The sequence below is a fragment of the Podarcis muralis genome, chromosome 8 (genome assembly GCF_964188315.1).
Source record: "Podarcis muralis chromosome 8, rPodMur119.hap1.1, whole genome shotgun sequence".
Taxonomy (NCBI): domain Eukaryota; kingdom Metazoa; phylum Chordata; class Lepidosauria; order Squamata; family Lacertidae; genus Podarcis; species Podarcis muralis.
In genome coordinates, this window is record NC_135662.1 from 25,506,592 (window position 1) to 25,529,854 (window position 23,263).

At 43.6% G+C, this 23,263-nt stretch overlaps 1 protein-coding gene across 2 annotated transcripts in view; it reads right to left on the bottom strand.

Moving 5' to 3' along the window:
* Positions 1–863: 863 nt before the first annotated feature.
* The window catches only part of ESRP1 (epithelial splicing regulatory protein 1), a 42,385-nt gene continuing 19,985 nt past the window's right edge, over positions 864–23,263 (bottom strand). The window contains exons 10-15 of one of the 2 annotated variants that reach the window (XM_028736488.2): positions 14,898–15,199; positions 12,304–12,522; positions 10,416–10,614; positions 5,484–5,652; positions 3,400–3,505; positions 864–2,115 (exon numbers count right to left, since the gene is read on the bottom strand). In XM_028736488.2, the coding sequence (XP_028592321.2) occupies positions 3,415–3,505; positions 5,484–5,652; positions 10,416–10,614; positions 12,304–12,522; positions 14,898–15,199 (980 nt within the window). In that variant the 3' untranslated portion in view covers positions 864–2,115; positions 3,400–3,414. The remainder of the gene's footprint in view (positions 2,116–3,399; positions 3,506–5,483; positions 5,653–10,415; positions 10,615–12,303; positions 12,523–14,897; positions 15,200–23,263) is intronic. The other variant, XM_028736489.2, reaches the window with a different exon arrangement.

Here is a 23,263-nt window from a genome sequence, read left to right on the forward strand (position 1 = left end):
TTTTTCCCCCAACTGCAATAATGTGCTCCACAGAGACCTCTGTTTTCATTTCTTTGTCTTGTCTGCAGGTTTTTTGAAAACTTGAAACACATCTTTTTTTAAACAACAACAAAGATGTTTATTACAGCAGTAAACTGAAAGGAAGAGGGGGAAGAATCTTCAGTTGCAATTTGGAATACTGTTACCTTACAGCAGCTGAGCCTGCTGCTGCTAACAGGGCTGGCCATTGCTGTTGGAGGACAGAGCTGTGCAAATGCTGCCCCTCCTCATTCCCCAAAGCAGCCTGCTGTTCTCAGGTGGAGTGGAGGACGCTGTCCCAACTGCTAGTGTTGAAGTAAGTGTCAGCTGTCAGGTTTTGAACATAGATGGGGAAGGAGAGGGCCAACTTGCACTTTTATCCCAACTTCATTCCCTCCCTCCTCAGACAGAAGTTTATGAAGAAGTGATTTGGTCTTGTTCATGGCCGTTGTGTTCTCTCTTCCTCCCAGAAGGGAAGGGTGGTGGCAGGAGGCTGTATGTTTTTAAAGTGATATTTCCTTAATAAATGGACACGCAGCAAACGTGTCGGCACTTTAGCATAATACCGATTATACAGAACATTGCATTCGAAGGACCTGATGCATATGTTATGAAGATGGCATGTGCCAGCCAGGAAATCTTGCGGAAAAGGTTCGGATTGCGCAATGATCTTTGGGAAACTATTTCCACACAGCTCGGCACTGCAGCTGTTTCTTTTACAAGAACAAGCCCCATTGAAGAATGCCAATTCTGCTCTGTTTTGCTGGGAGAGCAGGTGACCAACATTCAGTAATAATCAAGCAATAATGGGGTGTGTACAGAATGCAACTCAAGGGGTCCACAAATGGATTTAAAACAGTTTTAATACTTGTAGAAGATGCAAATGCAATGTAAGTCAAGGAGCAAAACATCCACATAGCAGGGTGGTACAAAATCCATGTAGAGCAGCTCAAAAAAACGCACTTCTACAACAGTGATATGGTCTGTTTTTAATTTTTTTTTTTAATGCTTTCGGTAACAATTCATTCTTTTAACTCAGCAGACGGGGCAGGTACTAAAAGTTAAAAGGAGAGTTTCTGGGTTACAATTCTCCCAATAATCTCCGATAAACCTCCAATACCATCCAATCTAATTACTGCCTCCGTAGTCAAGACCACTGTGAGCAAGTATCGTGTTCCCATTATTTCCAAGTGTCAGATTTTATTATCATACCAGTAATTATAAGTTCTGTATCTTGTGAGAGAAGAATTGAAGGGTTTGTGTATTGTTACAATACCCTCATTCCCCCACATTAAAATAATCATGGGATAGTAACTTAAATATACAGTAGTCCAAATGTGCAATATACAAGTTTAGAACATTACATTTTATACTTTATATGCATATAATAATATATAATCTATTTTACAAAAATGTTACAGCATTTTCTCCCTCAAAGTATTGCATTTCACATTCTTAACCAAATCTAGACTGTCAAGTAAGCCTGGCTAGAATCCATTTTTTTAAACAAATAAATATATACAAACACAAAGCAAACAATTCTTTATATATATAAAAAAACCCAAAAGGCACAATCCCAAGGTCTTAAGAAGCCTTTATTTTATGGATATATAAAAATAATTTTGTGTGCAAATAAAAATGAAAGGTTGGTTTTGTCATGATATGTTTTTCTAACAATTTGGGTTTTTCTTTTGTTTTTATAGTGATTTTGTAGTGATCAAGGAGAACCCTTTGTGTGATAGGTGAATTTAACGCTTTGAATGCCAGGGCAAAGAAAACATCCAGCAATATCCCTCCCTTGTGAATTTGGCAACTGTGCTATCAAAGTAGTGAATGTCCCAGAAACTTTAAATGGCAAGCTTGCACCTGGGGTGTGCGCAGGGAGAGAAGCATCCCTATGGCCAACTGTGCATATGCCTAGTTTTTGTTTCCAAATAATAATTAGAAAACACCACGAAAACACAAAATGACAGGTAGATATCCAAGACAGTGGAAACTTCCCATGTGCTAGAAGGATTCAGCCACTGTAGATTAGGAGTGAAGTCAGAGGGACCGGCATCTGGTTGGCTGAAGTTGTGAAGGAAGTTTAAGTGGAGCCTAAAAGAAACAGGCAAATAAATAATAATAATAATAATAATAATAATAATTTTTTATTTATACCCCGCTCAGGGCTGCTAACACCAGTAAAATTACAATAAAAACATAATGGGGGAGGGGGGAGACCAATTTAAAATACAGGTTAAAATACAATTTAAAATGCAGTCTCATTTTAATAGTAGCCCATAGATCAAAACCATAAGGGGAGGGAAACATAAGGGTCAGACTGAGTCCAAACCAAACAGCTCTGTCTTGCAGGCCCTGCGGAAAGATGTCAGGTCCTGCAGGGCCCTAGTCTCTTGTGACAGAGCGTTCCACCATGTCAGGGCCAGTACTGAAAAGGCCCTGGCCCTAGTTGAGACCAATCTAACCACCTTGCGACTTGGGACCTCCAAAGTGTTGTCATTTGTGGACCTTAAGGTCCTCCGCGGGGCATACCAGGAGAGGTGGTCCCGTAGGTACGTGGGTCCTAGGCCACATAGGGCTTTAAAGGTCAAAACCAGCACCTTAAACCTGACCCTGTACTCCACTGGGAGCCAGTGCAGTTGGTAAAGCACTGGATGAATGTGATCCCGTGGCAAGGACCCCGTAAGGAGCCATTCTGCACCCGCTGGAATTTCTGGGTCAGCTTCAAGGGCAAGCCCCGCATAGAGCGAGTTACAATAATCAAGCCTGGAGGTGATCGTCGCATGGATCACTGTGGCCAGATCAGGGCGAGAAAGGTAAGGGTCCAACTGCTTAATACAGAAGATGGAAAAATGCCACCTTTGCTGTGGCTGCAACCTGTGCCTCCATGGAAAGGGAGGCGTCGGTTACACCCAAGCTCTGAGAGTTCTGTAAACTAGCGCTGAAATTCATTTTGCTTATAGTCTTAAATAGACTCCACCCTGCCGGCCCCAATCTATCAGTTCATTACCATGTGAGGGTTGTCCCTCAATAGATGGGTTCAGGCAACAGCTGCCCTTAAACACAAGAAGCTGAGCATGAACACAGATGCAGCCTTAAACACAATATGCCAAGCATGCAACCACAAGCTGGGCATGCACACAAGGGCAGTCATCTACTAAAGCACTGTGCCGCCCCTCAACATTTGGAAATGGCAACGTAAGACTATTTTAGCTGCCGATCCTGGCTTCAAAAGGCTTGGAAGGACATGGAGGGGAATGAAGAGAAGGAGGAAGGGAAAAGATCTGGGGGTAATTGTAAGCACACACTCCCCAATAGCTACTCCCAAAGTTCAGTGCGTACATTGTGCATTTGGGAGAAGATGTTGCTGAACCTTACCTTTGTTAGGAAAATCTAACTGCTTGGACCTTTGAAGACAAATCCGTTCTTTGGGCACTGACCTGGCCGATTCATCTGCGTGTACAGATCCATTCTCTGCTGCATACTATAAAAATGACAATTAATATGTGTTGCAAAGGGAACAGTTGTTAACACAAAGCATAGCTTGTAACATCATCTCAGGCTCATTCCATAAAGAGCATAAGGTGCGTCTATTGTCTGCTAGCACTGTTACTTGATTCCAAGTGTCTGTTTAACATTTACAGTTAAGTAAAAGTTGGATTCCAGAGAAGGCTTTCAGCAATCACAAAATGGCAATTGCTATCAAATGTTCACAGTTTTACCCCCCTGCATCCGGTGGGCTTGAATAAAGACCCCAAGGTACACATGGATTTCTATTAATCATGATTATTGTAGAGAAGATTGATTAGATAGCAATCTTTTCCAGATGTGCTTGGTTACTCAGGTCAGGCTCTCAGGATATGCACTTGGGGCAAGGAAAGCCAGCAGAGTTTCAGTGAACAGCCTGTACCGAATTTGAACTTGAAAATACGACTCCATAGGGAAGTTCAGGGACCTCAGGAGTCGCAGCCTAACTGGGTACTGGAATATTCCCCAAAAGACTTCGGGTTTGGTTTGGCTTCCATTTCAATACCTTCTTCTGTCCTCATCCTTGTCTCAGCCAGAACATTTTCCAGGATCACAAACCAGCTCGTTGCGAAGTGCTCAAGAACCACTACAGCTCCATCATATGAGCTTCCATTCCTCCGATATGCTGAGCTTCTGGACTTCCTTTTCTTTTATGCTGCTCTCTGGGGCTCATCCCCTCCAACCCTGCTAGGCTCCATTAAATTTCCAAGGGGAATGCCCATGACACATGCCCCCCCCGTCACTGCCAGACTGGCTGCCAACACACACAGTAAATATTCAGATATTCCCCGCTAGGTGGTTCCAAAAGTCCATTTACTAAATAGTATGGGGGTAGTCCAGTGTTTCCCAATTGTAGTATTTTGGACTACAATTCCCACCATCCCTGACCAGTGGTCCTTGGTAGCTAGGGATGATGGGAGCTGTAGTCCAAAACCAGCTGGAGACCCAAGTCTGGGAAACAGTGGGGTAGCCAATCCACTGCATCAGCTTTACTCAGCATGGTCAGTGGTCGGGGTTGATGGGAGTTACAGAACAGAACATCTGGAGGACCATACTGGCTACCCTTGCTTTAGTGCAATGCACCCTTGTACATAATTTCTGACCAATTACAGGTGCACTGTACTCTTATATATGTCTGATTATCTGGGACATACGCTCGGGTAAGTGTGCGTGTACAGCAATCTTTCTCTAAACTTGGGTTCCCAGATATTAAGGGACTACAGCTTCCCTCATCCTCGACAATAGGGCTCTGGCTAGTTGTTATGATGTGGGGTCAACAACATCTGGAGACCCACAGTTTTAGGAAATGCCAGTGCACAAGATTGCAACCTTAGCCTCTCCCCCCACCCAAAAAAAGTGCCAACTAATTTCTGGAGCTCATTTACTAACTTTGCCTCATTGAAAGACTCGCTTCCAGCAGTGGCTCCTATAAACCAGGACATCTCTCAAGACATTAGCTTGGATCCCAACTTCCCTTCCATGAATGAAGAGAGCCCATGGAGCAGAATTCTCCCCTGCTTCCTTTTGTAGCCCCCTGAAAACCTGCTCTTAAGGATTGAGCAGCCCTTTGGGGGTACTGTAAGGAGGAGATGCAGCAGATCAAGGAGGGAGTTGACAGAAATCACACACACACACACACACACACACACACACACAAACCCTTTCCTTGCACGAACAAGAAAGCCACTTAGGATCCAAGTCAGCGTTATTTCAAGAAAGGTCAACATCCTTTCCAACCGGTAAAACATTTCACACAGGTGACAAGTCCAAACTCACTCTCCCTACCCGTAACACAACAGCAGCAATCTGTAATGCATCCTGATCAGTGATAAGAAACAGCTTGTTTGGCTGCAACATAGCATGTTCATAGCCTGCTATATTCCGCTACAAAAGAAGTCTGCTCCTCACTCTCTCTTTTTTGGCGTTTTGCTTACCTAGGGTAATATGCTGTGTAATTCATAAAGAGCTGAGTGCCAGCTGGATAATATGCTGTAGAAGGCTGAAGTGTCCGTGGGTTGAGGAGCACGGAGGGTTGGTAGAGTGCCGCATCCGTCGGGATAACTGCCGCAGGAGCAGGGAAGGAGTAGGACGAAGGAGACATGCCTAAACGACAGAACAAGACAGAGACGAAGAAGGTCAGTGCTTCTGCGCGCAACCTTTTTTAAAAGCACAAAGCATGATTAAGGCCAGGCTACACTCCCGATCCAGGTGGTCATTTCACAGAAGAAAGATGCAATTATACCACAAGCTATATTTTGCCCTCACACTTCTAGGAGGTAAAGGTAAAGGACCCCTGGATGGTTAAGTCCAGTCAAAGGAGACTATGGGGTTGCGGCGCTCATCTCGCTTTCAGGCCGAGGGAGCCAGCGTTTGTCCACAGACAGCTTTCCGGGTCATGTGGCTGGCATGACTGAACCACTTCTGGTGCAACGGGACACCGTGACAGAAACCAGAGTGCACGGAAACACCGTTTACCTTCCCGCCGCAGTGGTACCTATTTATCTACTCACGCTGGTATGCTTTTGAATTGCTAGGTTGGCAGAAGCTGGGACTCCGTTGCAGGGATTCGAACCACTGACCTTCTGATTGGCAAGGCCAAGAGGCTCAGTGGTTTAGACCACAGCGCCACCCACATCCTGCTACACTTCTGGGAAAAGCTACACTAATTGACACATACACAAAAAGGCCATACTTCTTGGTGACCACTGTTCTTAATCTGTTGAGTCACATTGCAGCCTTCATTGGAAAGAAGTATTCAGATCCAAAAATCTAAAAAAACAATTTAACCAATCACACACTCAAAGAGGGTGCAGAGATGGTGAGAGGTGTGGCCTAGGGAGAATCCTGCCTGATCATTTAGTGTAGGTTTCCTTCCAAATGTTTGGGATTATAAACTCCCATCATCTGACCACTAGTAGTCATGGTGGTTGGGGCTATTTTTGATTAGATTAGTTTAGAATGCTGCATGAACCCTAAACTGTGAATGAACTAAAAACCGTGGTTAGCAAAAACTAGAGAGTTTCACAAACTATGGTTTGGAGATTTATTTCTACTAACCAGTTATGTTTAACCAGATGGCAAGGCAGGCTGTGGTTGGTAAAATGGAAGTGAGATCTTCCAGACTCCCCCTTGTGGCTATGTGAGCTGAGGGGAGAGCATGCGAGCCCAAGGAATGCTAGGCTTGTTCTCACAGTGCTGAACCACGGTTTAGCATTACAACCAAACTAGCCCCTGTGAACGCCAACTTTATACATAAAGAAAGATTACTCAAAGAGTTCTTCTGTCTGAACACTGGTCTGCCTCCAAGATCTTATTGCAAGTTTAGTTTGGGCTATTCCTAAATCAGACACAAACCTAAGTAGCTGACATGTTGGGAATTTGGTCCCAACCAAACTGACCCAAACTACACCCATTTGAAGTAGATGTTATCTCATGTCAAGCTGCAGGATTAGTAGAAGATACACAATATAGAAAAAGGAGCTCTGTCTGCACAATGAGGATGGAAAATATGTTCCTCCATCCTCTTCCAGACTTAATGCCTTCCTTGTTTTTGAGACTGCAGATACTGAAATATGGAGTGTTTAACTTCTAAAAGGAAGAAGTCAGGATCAAAGCCTTTCTAGAAAGAATGTGTTTTCAAAGCTCTTCGCCCTGCTATTAACGTTTACACTCTGCTTTATGGGCTTGGCAGAACCCCCAAGGCAGCTTATAGAAATTAAAATTCCATATATAACATTAAAACCCATAATAATAAAGCCAAACCAATAAAAATGGAAGTACTGCACAATTCACCAGTATCCAACAAACATAGAAAGCTGCCTTATATTGAGTCAAACCATTAGCTACATCTAGCTGAGTACTGGCTGTCAACACCGACTTTCCAAGGTTTCAGGCAGACGTCTCTCCAGGCCTACCTGGATATGCCAGGGATTGAACCTGAGGCCTTCTGCACACCAAGCAGGTGCTCTGCCACTGAGCTACAACCTTCGCATGTCAACACAACCAGCTACTCCAATTACTTTATAAAAGAGCCAAGTCTTAACTGACCTCCTGAAAGCTAAGAGAGCACAAGCTGATAAGCTTCCCTTGGACAAGAATCCTGAAAAGAGAAGGCTGCCCTCGAGGTGGCTTTTGAAATGCAAAATAATTTGTGGAGCTGTAGCTGCGTTAGCTTCTTACAGCAAAAACAAATCAAAGATGGCCAAAGTGGGTGGGGGAGAGGGGGAGGGGAACAAAGAAACAAAGAAAGAAACTGGACATATTTCACCCTGCAGATGTTACCTTATTGGCGAGAGTAAGCCTCATTGAGCTCAGTAGGGCTTACATCTGAGCAGGCAGGCATAACAATACAGTCGTACCTTGGTTTTCGAACAGCTTAGCTCCCGAACGTCACAAACCTGGAAGTGAGTGTTCCGGTTTGTGAACTATTTTTGGAAGCTGAACATCCGACCTGGCTTCTGCAGCCAATCAGACACTTTGGTTTCTGAACATTTTGGAAGTCAAATAGATTTCCAGAATGGATTCCGTTTGACTTGAAGGTACAACTGTATACTGTACAGCAGGGGTAGCAAATATGGTATCCCCTCCAGATGTTGCTGAAATACAACTCCCATCATTCCCTGACCATTGGTCAGATTGCCTGGGGCAATGGGAGTTGTGGTCCATCAACTTCTGGAAGACACCATGTTTGCCATCCCTGCTGTAATTACTAGTTTTAATTCAACTTAACTGGCATTTCCTTGCTAGGTGAGAAAAGAGTTTGCCCTATGCAAATTTCTCCCCCGGCCCAGACCACTCCCCGAATCCCTAGAGGATCTGTGGCATATCTTTCTGGCATCAGTTTTTGTGATGACACCTGTGCCCTCGCTCTCTTGGCAGTTTGCATCCTCAGTGGAGAAGGGGTGGAGACGACACTGCACAAGGAGGAAGGGGCCCTTCCTGCTCCCCCGAGTCCCACTCAGCTTCTTTCTCTCACTACTGATGGTTAGGAGTTAAGGGTACAGAAGGCTTTCAGGTAATAAAATCAAACAGGAAGGAAGAAGCCTGCAGGGGCAACAGATCTACTGAGGGCTGGATCAGACCCAGGGCATTTGGAGTCCATCTCCTCCCCAAGTAACTCCCTAGTGACGATCAGGAGCTGGTCAAATGGGACTTAAGCAAAACAAGCAAATAGACCCAGTATTGCTGGATTTAGCCAGGTTCCAAATCTGGATTTCTTATGACACAGCTTTTTCGCTTTATGTTTTACTTTGCAGAGCAAACAGAAGCTAGTCCAAGATCAACCAATCAATACACCTGGGAGACATTTACCAGGCACAACTACTCTGTGAATGTGAACAGAGGGAGAAATATTGGACTAAACTCAACTTGGAAGCTTCTCACTGGCCATTGATAGTGGAATAACCAGGCTTTGTTCACTCATTTCTGAATGGGGCATCTAATCAACATAGTGATTAGAACAGGGGTCAGCAAACTTTTTCAGCAGGGGGCTGGTCCACTGTCCCTCAGACCTTGTTGGGGGCCTGACTATATTTTGAAAAAACAACAGTGAAGGAATTCCTATGCCCCACAAATAACCCAGAGATGCACTTTAAATAAAAGGACACATTCTACTCATGTAAAAACACGCTGATTCCCAGACCATCCGTGGGCCGGATTTAGAAGGCGATTGGGCCGGATCCGGAGCGCAGAGAGAAGGGAGGATTTCTCTCTCCCCACCCCCTGTACTCAATGGTCCCAATGAAAGTCACCACACCTGAAAGTCATTTGGGACTGAGGAACTGCCCACTTGGGTACCATTTGGATTCTGGAAGCTAAGATGCTATTCCACTTTCAGCCTGATGTAGAACAGTTATGATCAGATGTGACTACCGGCAAATCTCCCATGTCACTAGGAAGCACTCCTGGACTCCATGTTAAATTAACCACCTCTCTCACCCAGGCTGTGACTATTGAAAATAGTCTCCTATACCTTCTGAGGTTCTTAAGCGTAAATATACTGAAATATACATACTTGTAGTAATTTACTATGTCAGCCAGAATACATAGGTCTCATCCATCTGAGCAAAAAGCTCTTTGTTCCCTAACAACCCATCCTTTTGGCTAACTTTGGTGTAACGAAATGCCCCGTACATGCTCCTCTGCATTTCCAGGCACCCATATTTGATATTGGCTTCTGCTGCCAGTCAGTTTAAAACAGGGGTCGGCAAGGCTTACCAGGCATGCGCCGGATCGCTCCCGCAGAGATCCTCTGTGGGTCTGACCAGAGCAGCATGATGCTGGAAATCGCGTCTGCACATGCCCAGATGCTGGAAATCGCGCCTGCGCAGAAACGATTTTTGTGCGTCTGGGCACATGCAGAAGTGTTTTCCAGTGCCACAGACATGCGCAGACGCAATTTCCGGAGCCAGGGAAGAGAGTCCCCGCACCGCACTTCACCGATTTAGCACAGCACATGGGAACTCGCCGAGTGGGCGGCTCATTTCAGGGGTGGCTCGTGGGCCACTTCCGGCCCACGAGCCGCTGGTTGGGGACCCCTGGTTTAAAACATGATCCTGCAATTCTGAGCTGAAGTGCTCCAAATCAACACTTGCCCAGTGCAAATTACACTCCAGAAGGTGTGGGTCAGCAGAAAAGCAAGAGTAAAGAAGCCAATTACTATCCAAATCACAGTAGTCCACAGCCAAAAGGGAGAACAAAAATCAAAGGCTGATACCGATTTCAGATGGGAAAAGCTTTGCATTCCAGACCCCACAGACACGCTGATCCCTTCCAAGAGAGGAACACAAAAACAGAATGGGTGAAAGAAGCTCCAACACCTACCAGCGTACAGCAGAAAGTAGCGCCAAGACCCAAGCTAAACTTACATGGTAACTTACATGGTGGTGGGGATAAGCCATTTCGATTTAAAGTGCCCCCCATTAACACAAAGTTCATCTCCTCTGCAGAACACTGAAAGACTTCGACATATCTGTCCTTCATGGTTTTCTTATGGCACTTCTGAGCAGCCATAAATGCTCGGTCTGAAGATTTCATCTGGATAAAAGCGTCTCCGGAGGGACGACCCTAAGAGGGGAAAAGGAGAAAGGTGAGAGGCTGCAGCATCAAGACTAAAGGATTTACTCAATTTTTTAAAGAAAAAAACATCCGTGATGATAGCTCTTCTAAGTTTCACCTAGCAGCCGTTATGGTGGAAGAAAGGTATAACTTTTATTCCTTGCTGTAAAGCAGCAATATGCCTGTTGGGCAACAGTCCGACAGAGTTCCTATGTACCCGGAAGTTACTTTGACAAGCACAGATTAAAACAGTTCATGTTACATCCTAGGATAGGCTTCCGAGCCAGGCTTGTAGTCAATGTGACACCCAAACCCATTTCTACATCGACAAGCAGTAGCCGGGAAACATCGCTGGCCGTTGCTAGGCACCCGAGAAAGCAAGTCAACTGTACAACTCCATCCCATAATCATGCGACCAGTGAAGAGCAGCTGTGGCACAACCAGGGGCTGCAGGAATAGTGCCCGGTTAGCATCATAACGAGGTGGGAGGTACAAATTTTGACGTGCCCATGAATCCTGCCTCAAGGACCGCCTCTTTCCATATGAACCTACCCGGACCCTGAGATCATCTTCTGAGGCCCTCCTTCATGTGCCCCCTTCGAGAGGTTCAGAGGGTGGCAACATGAGAACGGGCCTTCTCACAGCGGCAAGACTGCTATTAGCTAAAAATTGGAAATCTCAAGAAATGCCAACGGTAGAAGAATGGCAGATGAAGATGCTGGAGTTTTTGGAGCTGGCAGACCTGACTGGAAGAATCTGCGATCAGAAAGAAGAGGAATACCAAGGAGACTGGAAGAAATTTAAAGACTATTTAGTTAAATATTGTAATATAAGATAAGTAGAAAATACGTGAAAGTACCAAACAGGCCGAGGATTAGAATAAGAATGTTGTATATTAATATGGAGCTAAGTCAATAAGAAAAGAGATGAAGATAGTGAATCGAAGGAGTTAATTGCAGTAGTAAGATGATTTTGGAGAACTGTTACAAGGTGATACAATGAAATTCAGTTAGAGGGGATTTGAGGAAGTCAGTTAACAATGAAATTTAAAATGAACTTTTGAAAGGCTATGTGTTTCTATTTTTGTTTCTTTCTTTCTTTCTTTCTTGTAGTATTGTAGTGTGTTTTCTTTCGTATGTTTTATATGTTTTATCTGTTAAAATCAATAAAAAAAATTGGGGGGGGGGGGGGGAGAACGGGCCTTCTCTGCAGTGGCTCCCCGTCTGTGGAATGCTCTCCCCAGGGAAGTTCACCTGGCGCCTTCATTATACACCTTTAAGCGCCAGGCAAAAACGTTCCTTTTTAGTTCAATAAATAAATAATAATAATACATAGGAGCTGCGAGCCATGGCAGAGTTCACCACTATTTAGTTCTCTGAGGACAGCCCTTTATAAAAGCCAAGAACACACAGGAAGGGGGTTCTATACAGCAGCAGTGGGGAACTGGAAGCCTCAGTACACAGTGCTTTGCAAGCCGCCGCTCCCCTGCATCAGCTGATCATCAGCATCTGCAAACCCCCTATTTGGCTCGGTCACACATCTTCCAAACTTATAGGCATAGGGAGGTGAGAGTGGCTTGGCTGAAATGGCCTCAGAGAGCACCAAGTGGAGATCAGGCCTGGCAGGCCTGATTAGGCTAGAGGCTCCGCACTGCTACTGCGCCCTTGGGAGAAAATTGGGATTGTCCTCTCCACTTACCTGGTGATTTAATACCATGTGAACCCCATGAGTCCTGATATCTCCAGAGAACTCCCCTAAGAATCCCAGAATGTCTTCTATAGTGGCGGCATACGGAAGCCCCCGCAGCCGTATGCAGTCTCTGACGTTGGTGGGAGGTACAAATTGCTGAGGTAGTACGGGAAGGATGGGCGGAGCAGGGAGAGGAATGAGAGGCACAGATGAGTATCTGTTCAGTACCTGCAGTAAAATAAAATAAAATAAAAATATGTTAACAGCCGAGTGGCTTCCCTGTAATTCGGACTATAGCCTGTACCGTCACATCGTATTTTGTTAGCATTGTTAAGTTCCCATTTAACTAAAAGCAAAGTAAGACAGCTCATGCCTGATCATTCCTCTAAGTAGGCAGCTGGTGTATGGGGTACAAAGAGGCCAAGAGAAAAAAGAAGAGGTGGCTTCTTACTGGCAGGAGGAATCCCAAGGCACACCAGAAAATCCTGTACTCTTGAATGCAGCAGCTAGACTGGTGACTGGGAATGGCCGCCAAGATCATATAACACCAGTCCTGAAAGACCTACATTGGGCTCCCAGTACGTCTCCGAGCACAACTCAAAGTGTTGGTGCTGACCTTGAAAGCCCTAAATGGCCTTGGCCCAGTATACCAGAAGGAGCGTCTCCACCCCCATCGTTCAGCCCGGACACTGAGGTCCAGTGCCAAGGGCCTTCTGGAGGTTCCCTCGCTGCGAGAAGTGAGCTTACAGGGAACCAGGCAGAGGGCCTTCTCGGTAGTGGTGCCCGTCCTGTGGAACACCCTCCCATCAGATGTCAAGGAAATCAACAACTATCTGACTTTTAGCAGACATCTGAAGGCAGCCCTGTTTAGGGAATTCTTAAATGTTTGGTGTTTTATCGTGTTTTTAATATTCTGTTGAGAGCCGCCCAGAGCGGCTGGGGAAACCCAGCCAGATGGGCGGGGTGTAAATAATAAATTATGATTATGAAAGGACTCTTCCATTTGTGAATTGGCAGGAGGTAAAGGCTGCATCCCCAAATGCTGACAGCAGAGAGCAGCACAGAGGCATCAAACTCTCGGCCCACCCGAGTTAGGCCTGCCATTTGAGACAGTAGCCTGGCGAAGGTTTTATACTGCTGCTTTTTAACTGCCGACTGTGGTACTAGTAGATGAGCGTTTAAATTTGTGTTCATGTGATTTTATTGGTGTGAACCGCCCTGGGCTCCCTTTAGGGCGGAAGGGCAAACTATACATTTGCACGCAATAATGATCTGCCTCATCCTTCCAGCATGAGGCCCATATAAGAATAATAACAACCATTTTATTATTTATAAATAATATGGCTCTGTGTGTGTGTGTGTGTGTGTGTGTGTGTGTGTGTGTTTGTACCCTGACTTTTCCCACTGACAGCAACTCAAGGTGGCTTACAGATAAAATTAGAAGAGCTAAAAACATTAGGGAGGAGGGAATAAATAAAAACCAGTTAAACGTTAATATAAATAAAAACCAGCAAAACATTAATATTAAGATAATAACAATAGAAGCTGCACAGCACCAGCCCTTTCATTAAGCCCGGCCTTGGCTGGGGAGGGCGGGGTATAAATAAAAATTATTATTATTATTATTATTATTATTATTATTATTATTATTATTATTATTATTAAAAGTAGTCTGCTCCCAAAAGCCTTAGGAATAAGACGGTCCTCACCTGCTGGCTGAAGGGCAACAAGGAAGGAGCCAGCCTAACTTCTCTAGGGAGGGAGTTCCAAAGTCGAGGAGCAGCCACCGAGAAGGCCCTCCCCTGCATCCCTACCAAGGATGCTTGTGAGGGTGGGGGGTCCCAAAGGGGACGAAGGAAGGGTGGCAAGGAGGGACTGGGCTTGGTGAACCATCAGGCAAGCATTCTACAGGCTCACCAACACCACCAGACCTTTTAAACTGTAAAAGAGGAATGGCTCCCTGGCAATTTTAAAAGCTTGCAAGGATGGTAGTGGAATTGGCCTCTGAAAAATGCTCTGCTGTGATCCACTGCACTCCAACCGTAACATTCCCACTCCCATTTGTTAGAATGAAAACAGAAAGGGACTACTGAATGAGTTACTGGTACACTACAAACACACTTTCCAGTCATCACTTTTGTAATTCTACATTCTTGGATCATGCGTCTTCTCTCAAGCTACAGCCCATTGGCTCAAAGATGTTGCAGCCGGGATCTGAATGCGCAATTCTGAGCAAGACTTAAAAGCTGACATCGTCATTTATTATTTGTACCCTGTCCATCTAACTGGGTTGCCCCAGCCACCCTGGGCAGCTTCCAACATAATATATATAAATAAAACATTAAACATTAAAAAGCTTCCCTGCCTTCAGATGTCTTCTGCAGGCTATATAGTTACTCATCTCCTGAATACCTCTTGACAGTTAAAGCTCAGAAATACCCAATCAAACAATGTAGAAATTTTATGAAATAAAACAGTATATAATCTTGTATTGGCCCTGGACCCAACACTGAATGGACTCCTGCTATAACTTCCTCTGTCCCACAAAACTTCCGTTTCCCAACAGATTCCTTTTATGACATTAAATCAAGTCCTTAACTCACCTGCTGGACCTCAGCAGCTGTACTCCTGAAGAGCTCTATGTACCTTTTGCCCAACAAGTCCTTGTGTTTCTTTAGTGCATTCTGTGCATATTCCTCACAGGCAAACAACACAAACGCATCCCCTGTCGGCCTACTGTCAGGATACGTCACGAAAAGGATCCCTTCTTTTCCACCCGTCACGGGACAGTGCTGACCAAAGAATGCCAACACTTCATCGGTGGTGACGTTGAACGGGAGGCCGCGCATACGAAGGATCACTTGGTTCTCTTTCGAAAGGAACTGAGCCACTTCATTGGACGTGCCTTGAAGAACCAAGGAAGTTAGAAGTTGAGATAGTTGTTCGTTTCCCACAGTTATGACAGAGTAAAATGGCTCAGGATCGCAATACCTCGAGACTTCCGGTCGGTGCCAGCGCTTAATGGCGGTCCTACCTCCGGGCTCCGGAGAAGGACTGCTCCGCAAGTTCGGGTCTTACCCGCTACGGCGAGTGGGGGACCCCTAAAATCTCAGGCGCGGAAGCCTGAGAGCAAGGAGACTCGGTGGGCACCTTTGCGCCCCCCGGTACTGTGAAAGAGCCTTTTTAAAGGCTCCGGAGCGGCATCGGGAGTGAGCGCGGTGCTGAGAGTCGCTACCCAGCCTGCGGAGTGAAGCCGCGTCGCCATTAGCGGAGAGCGCCGATTCCTTCCTGAAAAGAAAATCTGGACTGGATTCCCGTGAGTAAGAAGGGAAAAAAAAATCAGGAACCTTTAAAATTAGAAAATTTGGCTGAAAACGGGAGGGCAAAAAATAAGGAAGTCTGCCCCCCCCGGACTGCAGGAATTTAAAGCAACGAAAGACCTCGCTGCAGTTATTAGAAACTCAGTTGCGAACTGTCAAACCTGAGCTGTCAAAAGTATCTCTTCCCTCCAGATCGGCAGGAGAAGGGGGAAAAAAGACAGTCTTGTGAAGATACTTTTAATTTAAAGGGAAACAAAGTTTTTCACTGCTCTGATCCCCGGGGACGACCTGCCAGGACTTAACACCGGGAAAACTGTTCTTTAAAATAACTTTGAAGTGGATATAGACTATACCTTAAATGGTGAAAAAATTTTAAGACACTTAAGATTTGAATGGGACTTTGTTACTGATATTGGACTAGTTAAATTTAAATTGGAGAAAAAGTTTTACAACTTTAATGGCGGACTTGAGATTTTCTACATCCGGTTTTCTGTCTCTTTGTTGTCTCTAACTTGGAAACTTTTAACTGCTCCCTCTTGAGGGCTAAGAGGGAAAAATTGCAAAGTAACTGACTAACAGTGGGATTTTCCATTGCAAGTTTTTCCTGTGAGAACGGCCTTGGGATATGAGTGGCACGGCAGAGGAGATAAGAACCAGATCTAAAGCTAAATTAACACAAAAGAAAAGAGGCTCAATCTCTGGCAACACAGTGCCTGCGCCGGATAGTGTGACAGCAGCATCAATGGAATCTATGACACAGGCACTGCTTAAAATAAACCAATCCCTTGAGGCCTTAACAAAGCAATCTACAGAAAATTCAAAGAAATTGACAGAACTTACAGCAAGATTGGATTTGAATACTACATCAGTGGCAACAAATACAGAATCTATAAATAGACTGATTCAGGAATCTTCAGAAACGAGGAAAATTGCAGAGAGTGCGAAATCTGTTGCAGGTGAGACACAGGAAAGACTTGTGCCGATTGAGAAAAAGGTGAATGAGCATGAAGCGGCCCTCTCCTTACTGGAATTACAACGGAAAGAAAGGAATCTGAAATTTAGACAGGTTCCAGAGAAAGAAGAGGACAACCTGGCGGAATTTCTCACAGAGGCAATTCTGGAAAATTGGCAAGGAGATCTGGAGGAAGATGAAGTGGGGATAACAACTGCTTTCAGACTTGGTAGAAAGCAAAGCAAGAAGTCAAGGGATTGTCTGATCACCTTTAGAACCAAAGAGGAAAGAGACAAGATACTGAACCTTCACTATCAAAAAGCTTTGGTGATTGGAAACATTCAAGTCCAAATCTTTAAGGACATCCCTAAATACATCTTGGAAGTGAGGACTTTTTATAGAGACCTTGCCAATTTGTTGAGGAAGAACTTTATACCCTTCAGGTGGGAATTTCCACAGGGGTTGTCCTTTAACTACAAAGGGAAGAAAGTACGAATAAGAACAGTACAGGAGAAGGAGTACTTTTTGGAGAGAAACCTAGAGGACCTACAGAAAGGTACGGTGGACCCGGCAAGAGAAGGACAAGGATTAACATCAGAAGGAGGAGGGCTAACGGACATTGCAAATCTATCATTTGGACTACCACAACCGCCAACTGAAGAGGAAGAAAAACTTGGAGCAGTCGGAGGATCAAACATCTAACAAACAAAATGTCTCTGCAACTTCTAAGCTGGAATTGCAACGGTTTGAACCATCCCAGAAAAAAATGACAGGTTTTCCACATTTTGAAAAGGGAACAACTGGATCTGATATGTCTACAGGAAACTCATATAACTAGAGCACACAGGAAATTGTTGGTGAACAAAAGATTGGGACAAGAATTTATATCTTCCGATAAAGTAAAAAAGAGAGGAGTAGTGATTTATGCAAAAGAAAAATTGGACCCAAAATTAAAATTTAAGGATGAAGAAGGAAGATACCTGGCAATTGAAGTACAGATCCAGGGGGAAAAATATTTGATAATTGGAGTATATGCACCAAATGATGGGAAGGCAGAATTTTTTAAGAAGTTGCATGAGACTTTACTAGACTATCTCGACTGCAAAATAATAATGATGGGGGACATGAACGGAGTGGTTTCTACAAATATGGACAAGGCACAAAGACAGATAATATCTAAAGAAGGAAGACTACCAAAGACTTTCTTCGAGATGACGGAAAATATGGACTTGATTGACATTTGGAGAACAAAGAATCCTCTCGAGAGAGAGGGAACTTTTTTCTCGGAATCTAAAATGACATGGACGAGAATTGACCAAATCTGGGTATCTAGTGTGATGGCTACAAAGATTAAAAAAGTAGAAATCTGCCCAAAAACCTGCTCTGACCATAATGCCGTAAAGATGGAAATGAAAATGACAACAACTGGATCCTTTAGATGGAGAATGAATGACTCCCTATTTAGAGATGAACAATTCTGTAAAAAGGCCCTAAAGACATTGAAAGATTACTTCGAGATAAATTTGAGAACAGATGTTGAAAAAAGAACAATTTGGGACGCGAGTAAAGCCGTGATGAGAGGCTTCCTGATACAACAGAATTCAATCAAGAGGAAAAAGCAAAATGAAAGGAAAGAAAGAATTTTAGAAAAAATGAAGGAAGGAGAAAAGAAACTGAGGTTAAAACCAAAGTCTCAAGAAATTTTGAGAGAGATAAAATATTATCAGACGCAATATATGGAACTGACAAATCAAGAGATAGAATGGAAAATTAAACAAATGAGACAAAGGACTTTTGAGTCTGCAGACAAGTGTGGGAAGCTCCTTGCATGGCAATTGAAAAAGAGGCAAAAATTGAATACAGTTACCTGTTTGGAGATAGAGGGAAAGAATATTCATAAGCCAAATGAGATAAGTAATTGTTTTCAAAGTTTTTTTAGGAAATTATACACACAAGGGCCAGTAAACGAACAAGAAATAGAAGAATTTCTTAAAAATCATGGACTACCGAAAATTTCAGAACAGGGCAAGTTGATTTTGAATGAGAAAATAACAGAACAAGAAATAGAGGAGGCCATTCAAAAGGCACAACTGGGAAAGTCTCCAGGACCAGATGGACTGACGGCTAGATATTATAAAGCTTTGAGAGAATGTTTAGTGCAACCATTGAAAGAAGTTTGCAATGAAATATTGGAGGGGAAAAAGGCACCTGAAACGTGGAAAGAGGCCTTTATCTCACTTATACCAAAGACCGAGACTGAAAAGAACCAGGTTAAGAACTACCGCCCGATATCACTATTAAATGTGGATTACAAAATTTTTGCAGACATTTTAGCAAAAAGACTGAAGAAAGTATTGACAGGTGAGATTCATAAGGATCAAACTGGCTTTCTCCCGGGAAGACACATGTCTGACAATGTGAGGAACATAATAGACATTGTGGAACTGTTGGAAATGAACATTAACAGAAAAGCGGTTTTGATTTTTGTGGACGCGGAGAAAGCCTTTGACAATATTTGTTGGAGTTTTATGAAAAAGAATCTCCAAGGGATGGGGGTAGGCCAAGGTTTTGAAAATGGTATAGGTGCAATTTACTCTGAGCAGAAGGCAAAGCTAATTGTGAATAATGTGGTAACGGAAGAGATAGCTATAGAGAAAGGAACACGACAGGGATGCCCTATCTCCCCCCTACTTTTTATACTGGTCCTGGAGGTTTTGCTAAATAGGATTAGAAAGGACCAGTTGGTTAAAGGAATTCAGGTCGGAGTGAGAGAGTATAAATTAAGGGCATTTGCAGATGACCTAGTTTTGACTTTGCAACAGCCAATCACTAGTACAAAAAGAGTTTTAGAACTGATCGAGATATTTGGTCAAGTTGCAGGATTTAAATTGAACAAACAAAAAACTAAAGTCTTGGAAAAAAATCTAACAAATGAAGAAAAAGAGACATTCCAGAATGAAACAGGTCTGGAGATAGCAAAAAAAGTGAAGTACCTGGGGGTGAATTTGACAGCGAAAAATGTGAATCTTTTTAAAGACAATTATGATAAATGCTGGACAGAAGTTAAGAAAGATTTAGACATATGGTCAAGGCTGAAACTTTCCTTGTTAGGCAGAATTGCTGTTATCAAAATGAATGTATTGCCTAGAATGTTATTTTTGTTTCAGACATTACAAATAATAGACAAGATGGACTGTTTCAAGAGGTGGCAGAAAGACATATCGAAATTTGTTTGGCAGGGCAAAAAGCCAAGAATAAAATTTAAGACATTAACAGATGCGAAAGATAGAGGGGGTTTTGCCCTGCCGGACTTAAGACGTTACTATGAATCAGCAGCGTTTTGCTGGTTGAAAGATTGGCTGCTCCTCGAGAATACAGACATTTTGGATCTTGAAGGATTTGATAACAGATTTGGTTGGCATGCATATATATGGTATGACAAGGTAAAATTGCATAAAGGTTTTAAGAACCATATGGTGAGGAAAGCTCTGTATAATGTTTGGATAAGGTATAAAGATCTGTTTGAAAGTAGAACCCCCAGGTGGTTGTCACCAATGGAAGCAAAAGAGGTGAAAAAATTGAATATGGGTTCTAATTGGCCTAAATATTGTGAAATTATAGAACAAGATGGTGAAAATGTAAAATTGCAGAGTTTTGAGAAACTGAAGTTTAAGGTGAGAGATTGGTTACATTATCGACAGATAAATGAAGTATTCAAACAGGACAGAAAGAAAGGCTTCCAAGTGGAGAAGTCAAAATTAGAAACAGAACTGTTAGAACCCAATACTAAAAATTTGTCAAGAATGTACAACTTGCTGTTGAAATGGAATACTCAAGATGAAATGGTGAAATCTAATATGATTAAATGGGCACAGGATATTGGGCATGACATTGAGCTTGCTGACTGGGAGCAGTTATGGACCACTGGTGTTAAATTTACGGCATGCAATGCCTTAAGAGAAAACATTATGAAAATGATCTACAGGTGGTACATGACTCCTGCTAAGTTAGCAAAGATCTATCATTTGCCCAACAACAAGTGTTGGAAGTGTAATGAAACGGAGGGAACTTTCTATCACCTTTGGTGGACCTGCCCGAAGATTAAGGCTTTCTGGGAAATGATCTATAATGAAATAAAAAAAGTTCTGAAGAGAACGTTTGTTAAAAAACCAGAGGCCTTTCTCTTGGGTATGGTGGGCCAAATGGTGCCAAAGAAGGATAGGACATTTTTTATGTATGCCACTACAGCAGCAAGAATTCTTCTAGCAAAGTATTGGAAGACGCAAGATTTACCCACGTTGGAAGAATGGCAGACGAAGGTGATCGACTATATGGGACTGGCAGAGATGACTGGCAGAATTCGAGACCGGGGGAAAGAGGCGGTGGATGAAGATTGGAACAAATTTAAAGTTTATCTCAAAAACTGTTGTAATTTGGAAAATTAGGGGCTCAGAGTTATAAGAGATAAAGAACTACAGTTGTATTAATAACTAACTGAAGTTAAATACATGAAATATAATCAAGTTTATTATCAGAGGGTTGCTGAAAAATTTTGAAACAAGAATGCAGAAAAGGGGTGGTATGGGGAAGTCGATTTTCTGTTTGTTTATCTTTATGTTTTTGTTTTGTTTTTTCTTTACTTATGGAAAACTAATAAAAATTTATTATAAAAAAAAAAGGATCGCAATACCTCAAGGACCGCCTTGTTCCATATGAACCTACCCGGACCCTGAGATCATCTTCTGAGGCCCTCCCTCGTGTGCCTTCTCCTCGAGAGGCCTGGAGGGTGGCAACACGAGAATGGGCCTTCTCTGCGGTGGCTCCTCATCAGTGGAATGCTCTCCCCAGGGAAGCTCGCCTGGCACCTTCATTATACAGCTTTAGGAGTCAGGCAAAAACATTCCTTTTTAACCAGGCCTTTGGTTGATTTGATTTACATCCTATGCCCTTTTAAAATGTGGCTCTTTGCGGGGGGGTGTTATTTGGGTTATTGTTTTTATTTTGATTTTATATATTGTGATCTTTTCTGTGAACTGCCCTTAAAACTTCCAGGTATAGGGCGGTATATAAATTAAATCAATCAATAATGTAATGTAATGTAGCAACTCCTCTCCCTGTGTGGCCTGTGCTCATTTCAAGAAGACTCACATCTACAACGTACATTTAAAGCACTCCAGGGCCACTTTACCTGTCAGGAAGAATCATGGGAACTGTAGGTTGTAAAGGTGCTGGGAACTGTAGCTCTGTGAGGGAACAGTTCCCAGCATTCTTTAAGACTGGGAGAAGAGTGCCCTTCAATGTATACAGTGGGTGGAAGTTTCTTTACTTCTATACAAGAGCCAGAAATACCACCACATGGGACACACCCCAACAAGTCTGGCAATGAAATTCCTTTAGCTGTTTGCGAGGTCCACCCTTACCTGAGGCAACGTGAGGGATTTGTTTAGTTTTTCGGAGCCTGCACACAACTAGTGCTTTTGAAATGCTAAGCTTCCAAATCTAGAAGCTATTTTTATGGCCCTATCAGTGTACGGAGTGCCTTATAAATGCAAGGGGACTGGCCTTTCCCCCCAAAGAGTCTACAATCCCCCCCCCCCTTTTTTTTTTTGCCTATTAGCAATGCCAGGTACAAGGCTGCTTGGGAATTCGAAGAAGATGAAGAAACAACCCAGTGCCATTTTGAAATCAGGTGGCTAGAATCAGTGCTGTTTTGAAAGGTTCGCTCAGCCACTGCAACGTGAAACGGGGTCCAGTTGCATCCAAGTGTGGATGAAAACCTGCTCCTTGATCTCAGGAACCACCTCACAAAATTTGGTTGCGTTATCTTCAAAGGTTTCCAAATTCAAACAAGCAACTTTTTGAAATATGCAGCAGATCAGCAGGTGGGGAGTTTCCCATAAAGATTGTTGCAGTTATGGTATTTTTTCTATAATTAGTCAGCATTCTGAATGGCAGCTAGTCCCTCCTGCCTCCCCCAATTGTGGGTGTGTGGAAATCTTGTTACTTTTAAGAATGCTAACTATTCGTGCCAAGGAGCTTTGAGAATGCACTATAGATCAGGGGCAGAGCACGCAATCTGCAAACAGAAGGTCCTCAGTCAAGTCTCTAGGTACAACGCAACCCCCAGGATGGCCAAAGGTCAAAGGTGAGGGGAGCTGTACTCCAGCAACATCTGCAGGGCCACAGGCTCCACATCTCCGCTCTACGCAACAGATGAGCCAACAGCCTGTCTTGGCACAGCCCTTCATCTACAAAGACATAAGGCATATAGTGACATGATCAAAGGCTATAATAGCATGATCACACCCAGATAAAATCTTGCAAAACTGGGCCTGCACCAGAACTTTCTCTCAACAGCAGGAAGCAGACCTTTTTCTCATAAATCACACTACTGCACAAGCCATATCCAAGTAGCATTCAGCGGCACCTAAAAGCTTATTGCACCTAACTCCATAGTGAAGCAATTTCTGTAACCTCCGATGATGTGGGAAGCTCCGTATTATCAGATCCTTCACTTTGCCTTCCCCCAGTATCCAAACAGCTGCAAGGTCATGGCAAATACAGGCCTGCCACGTGAGGGTCTGCAGGGCCACACTTTTAACTGTCTCCCTATTCTCTCGTGGCTCCTTCTGGCTTCAACATTCAATAAAAAGCATCTGCAATGGGGAACCTGCTGCACCCATGTTCGCTCCCTGGG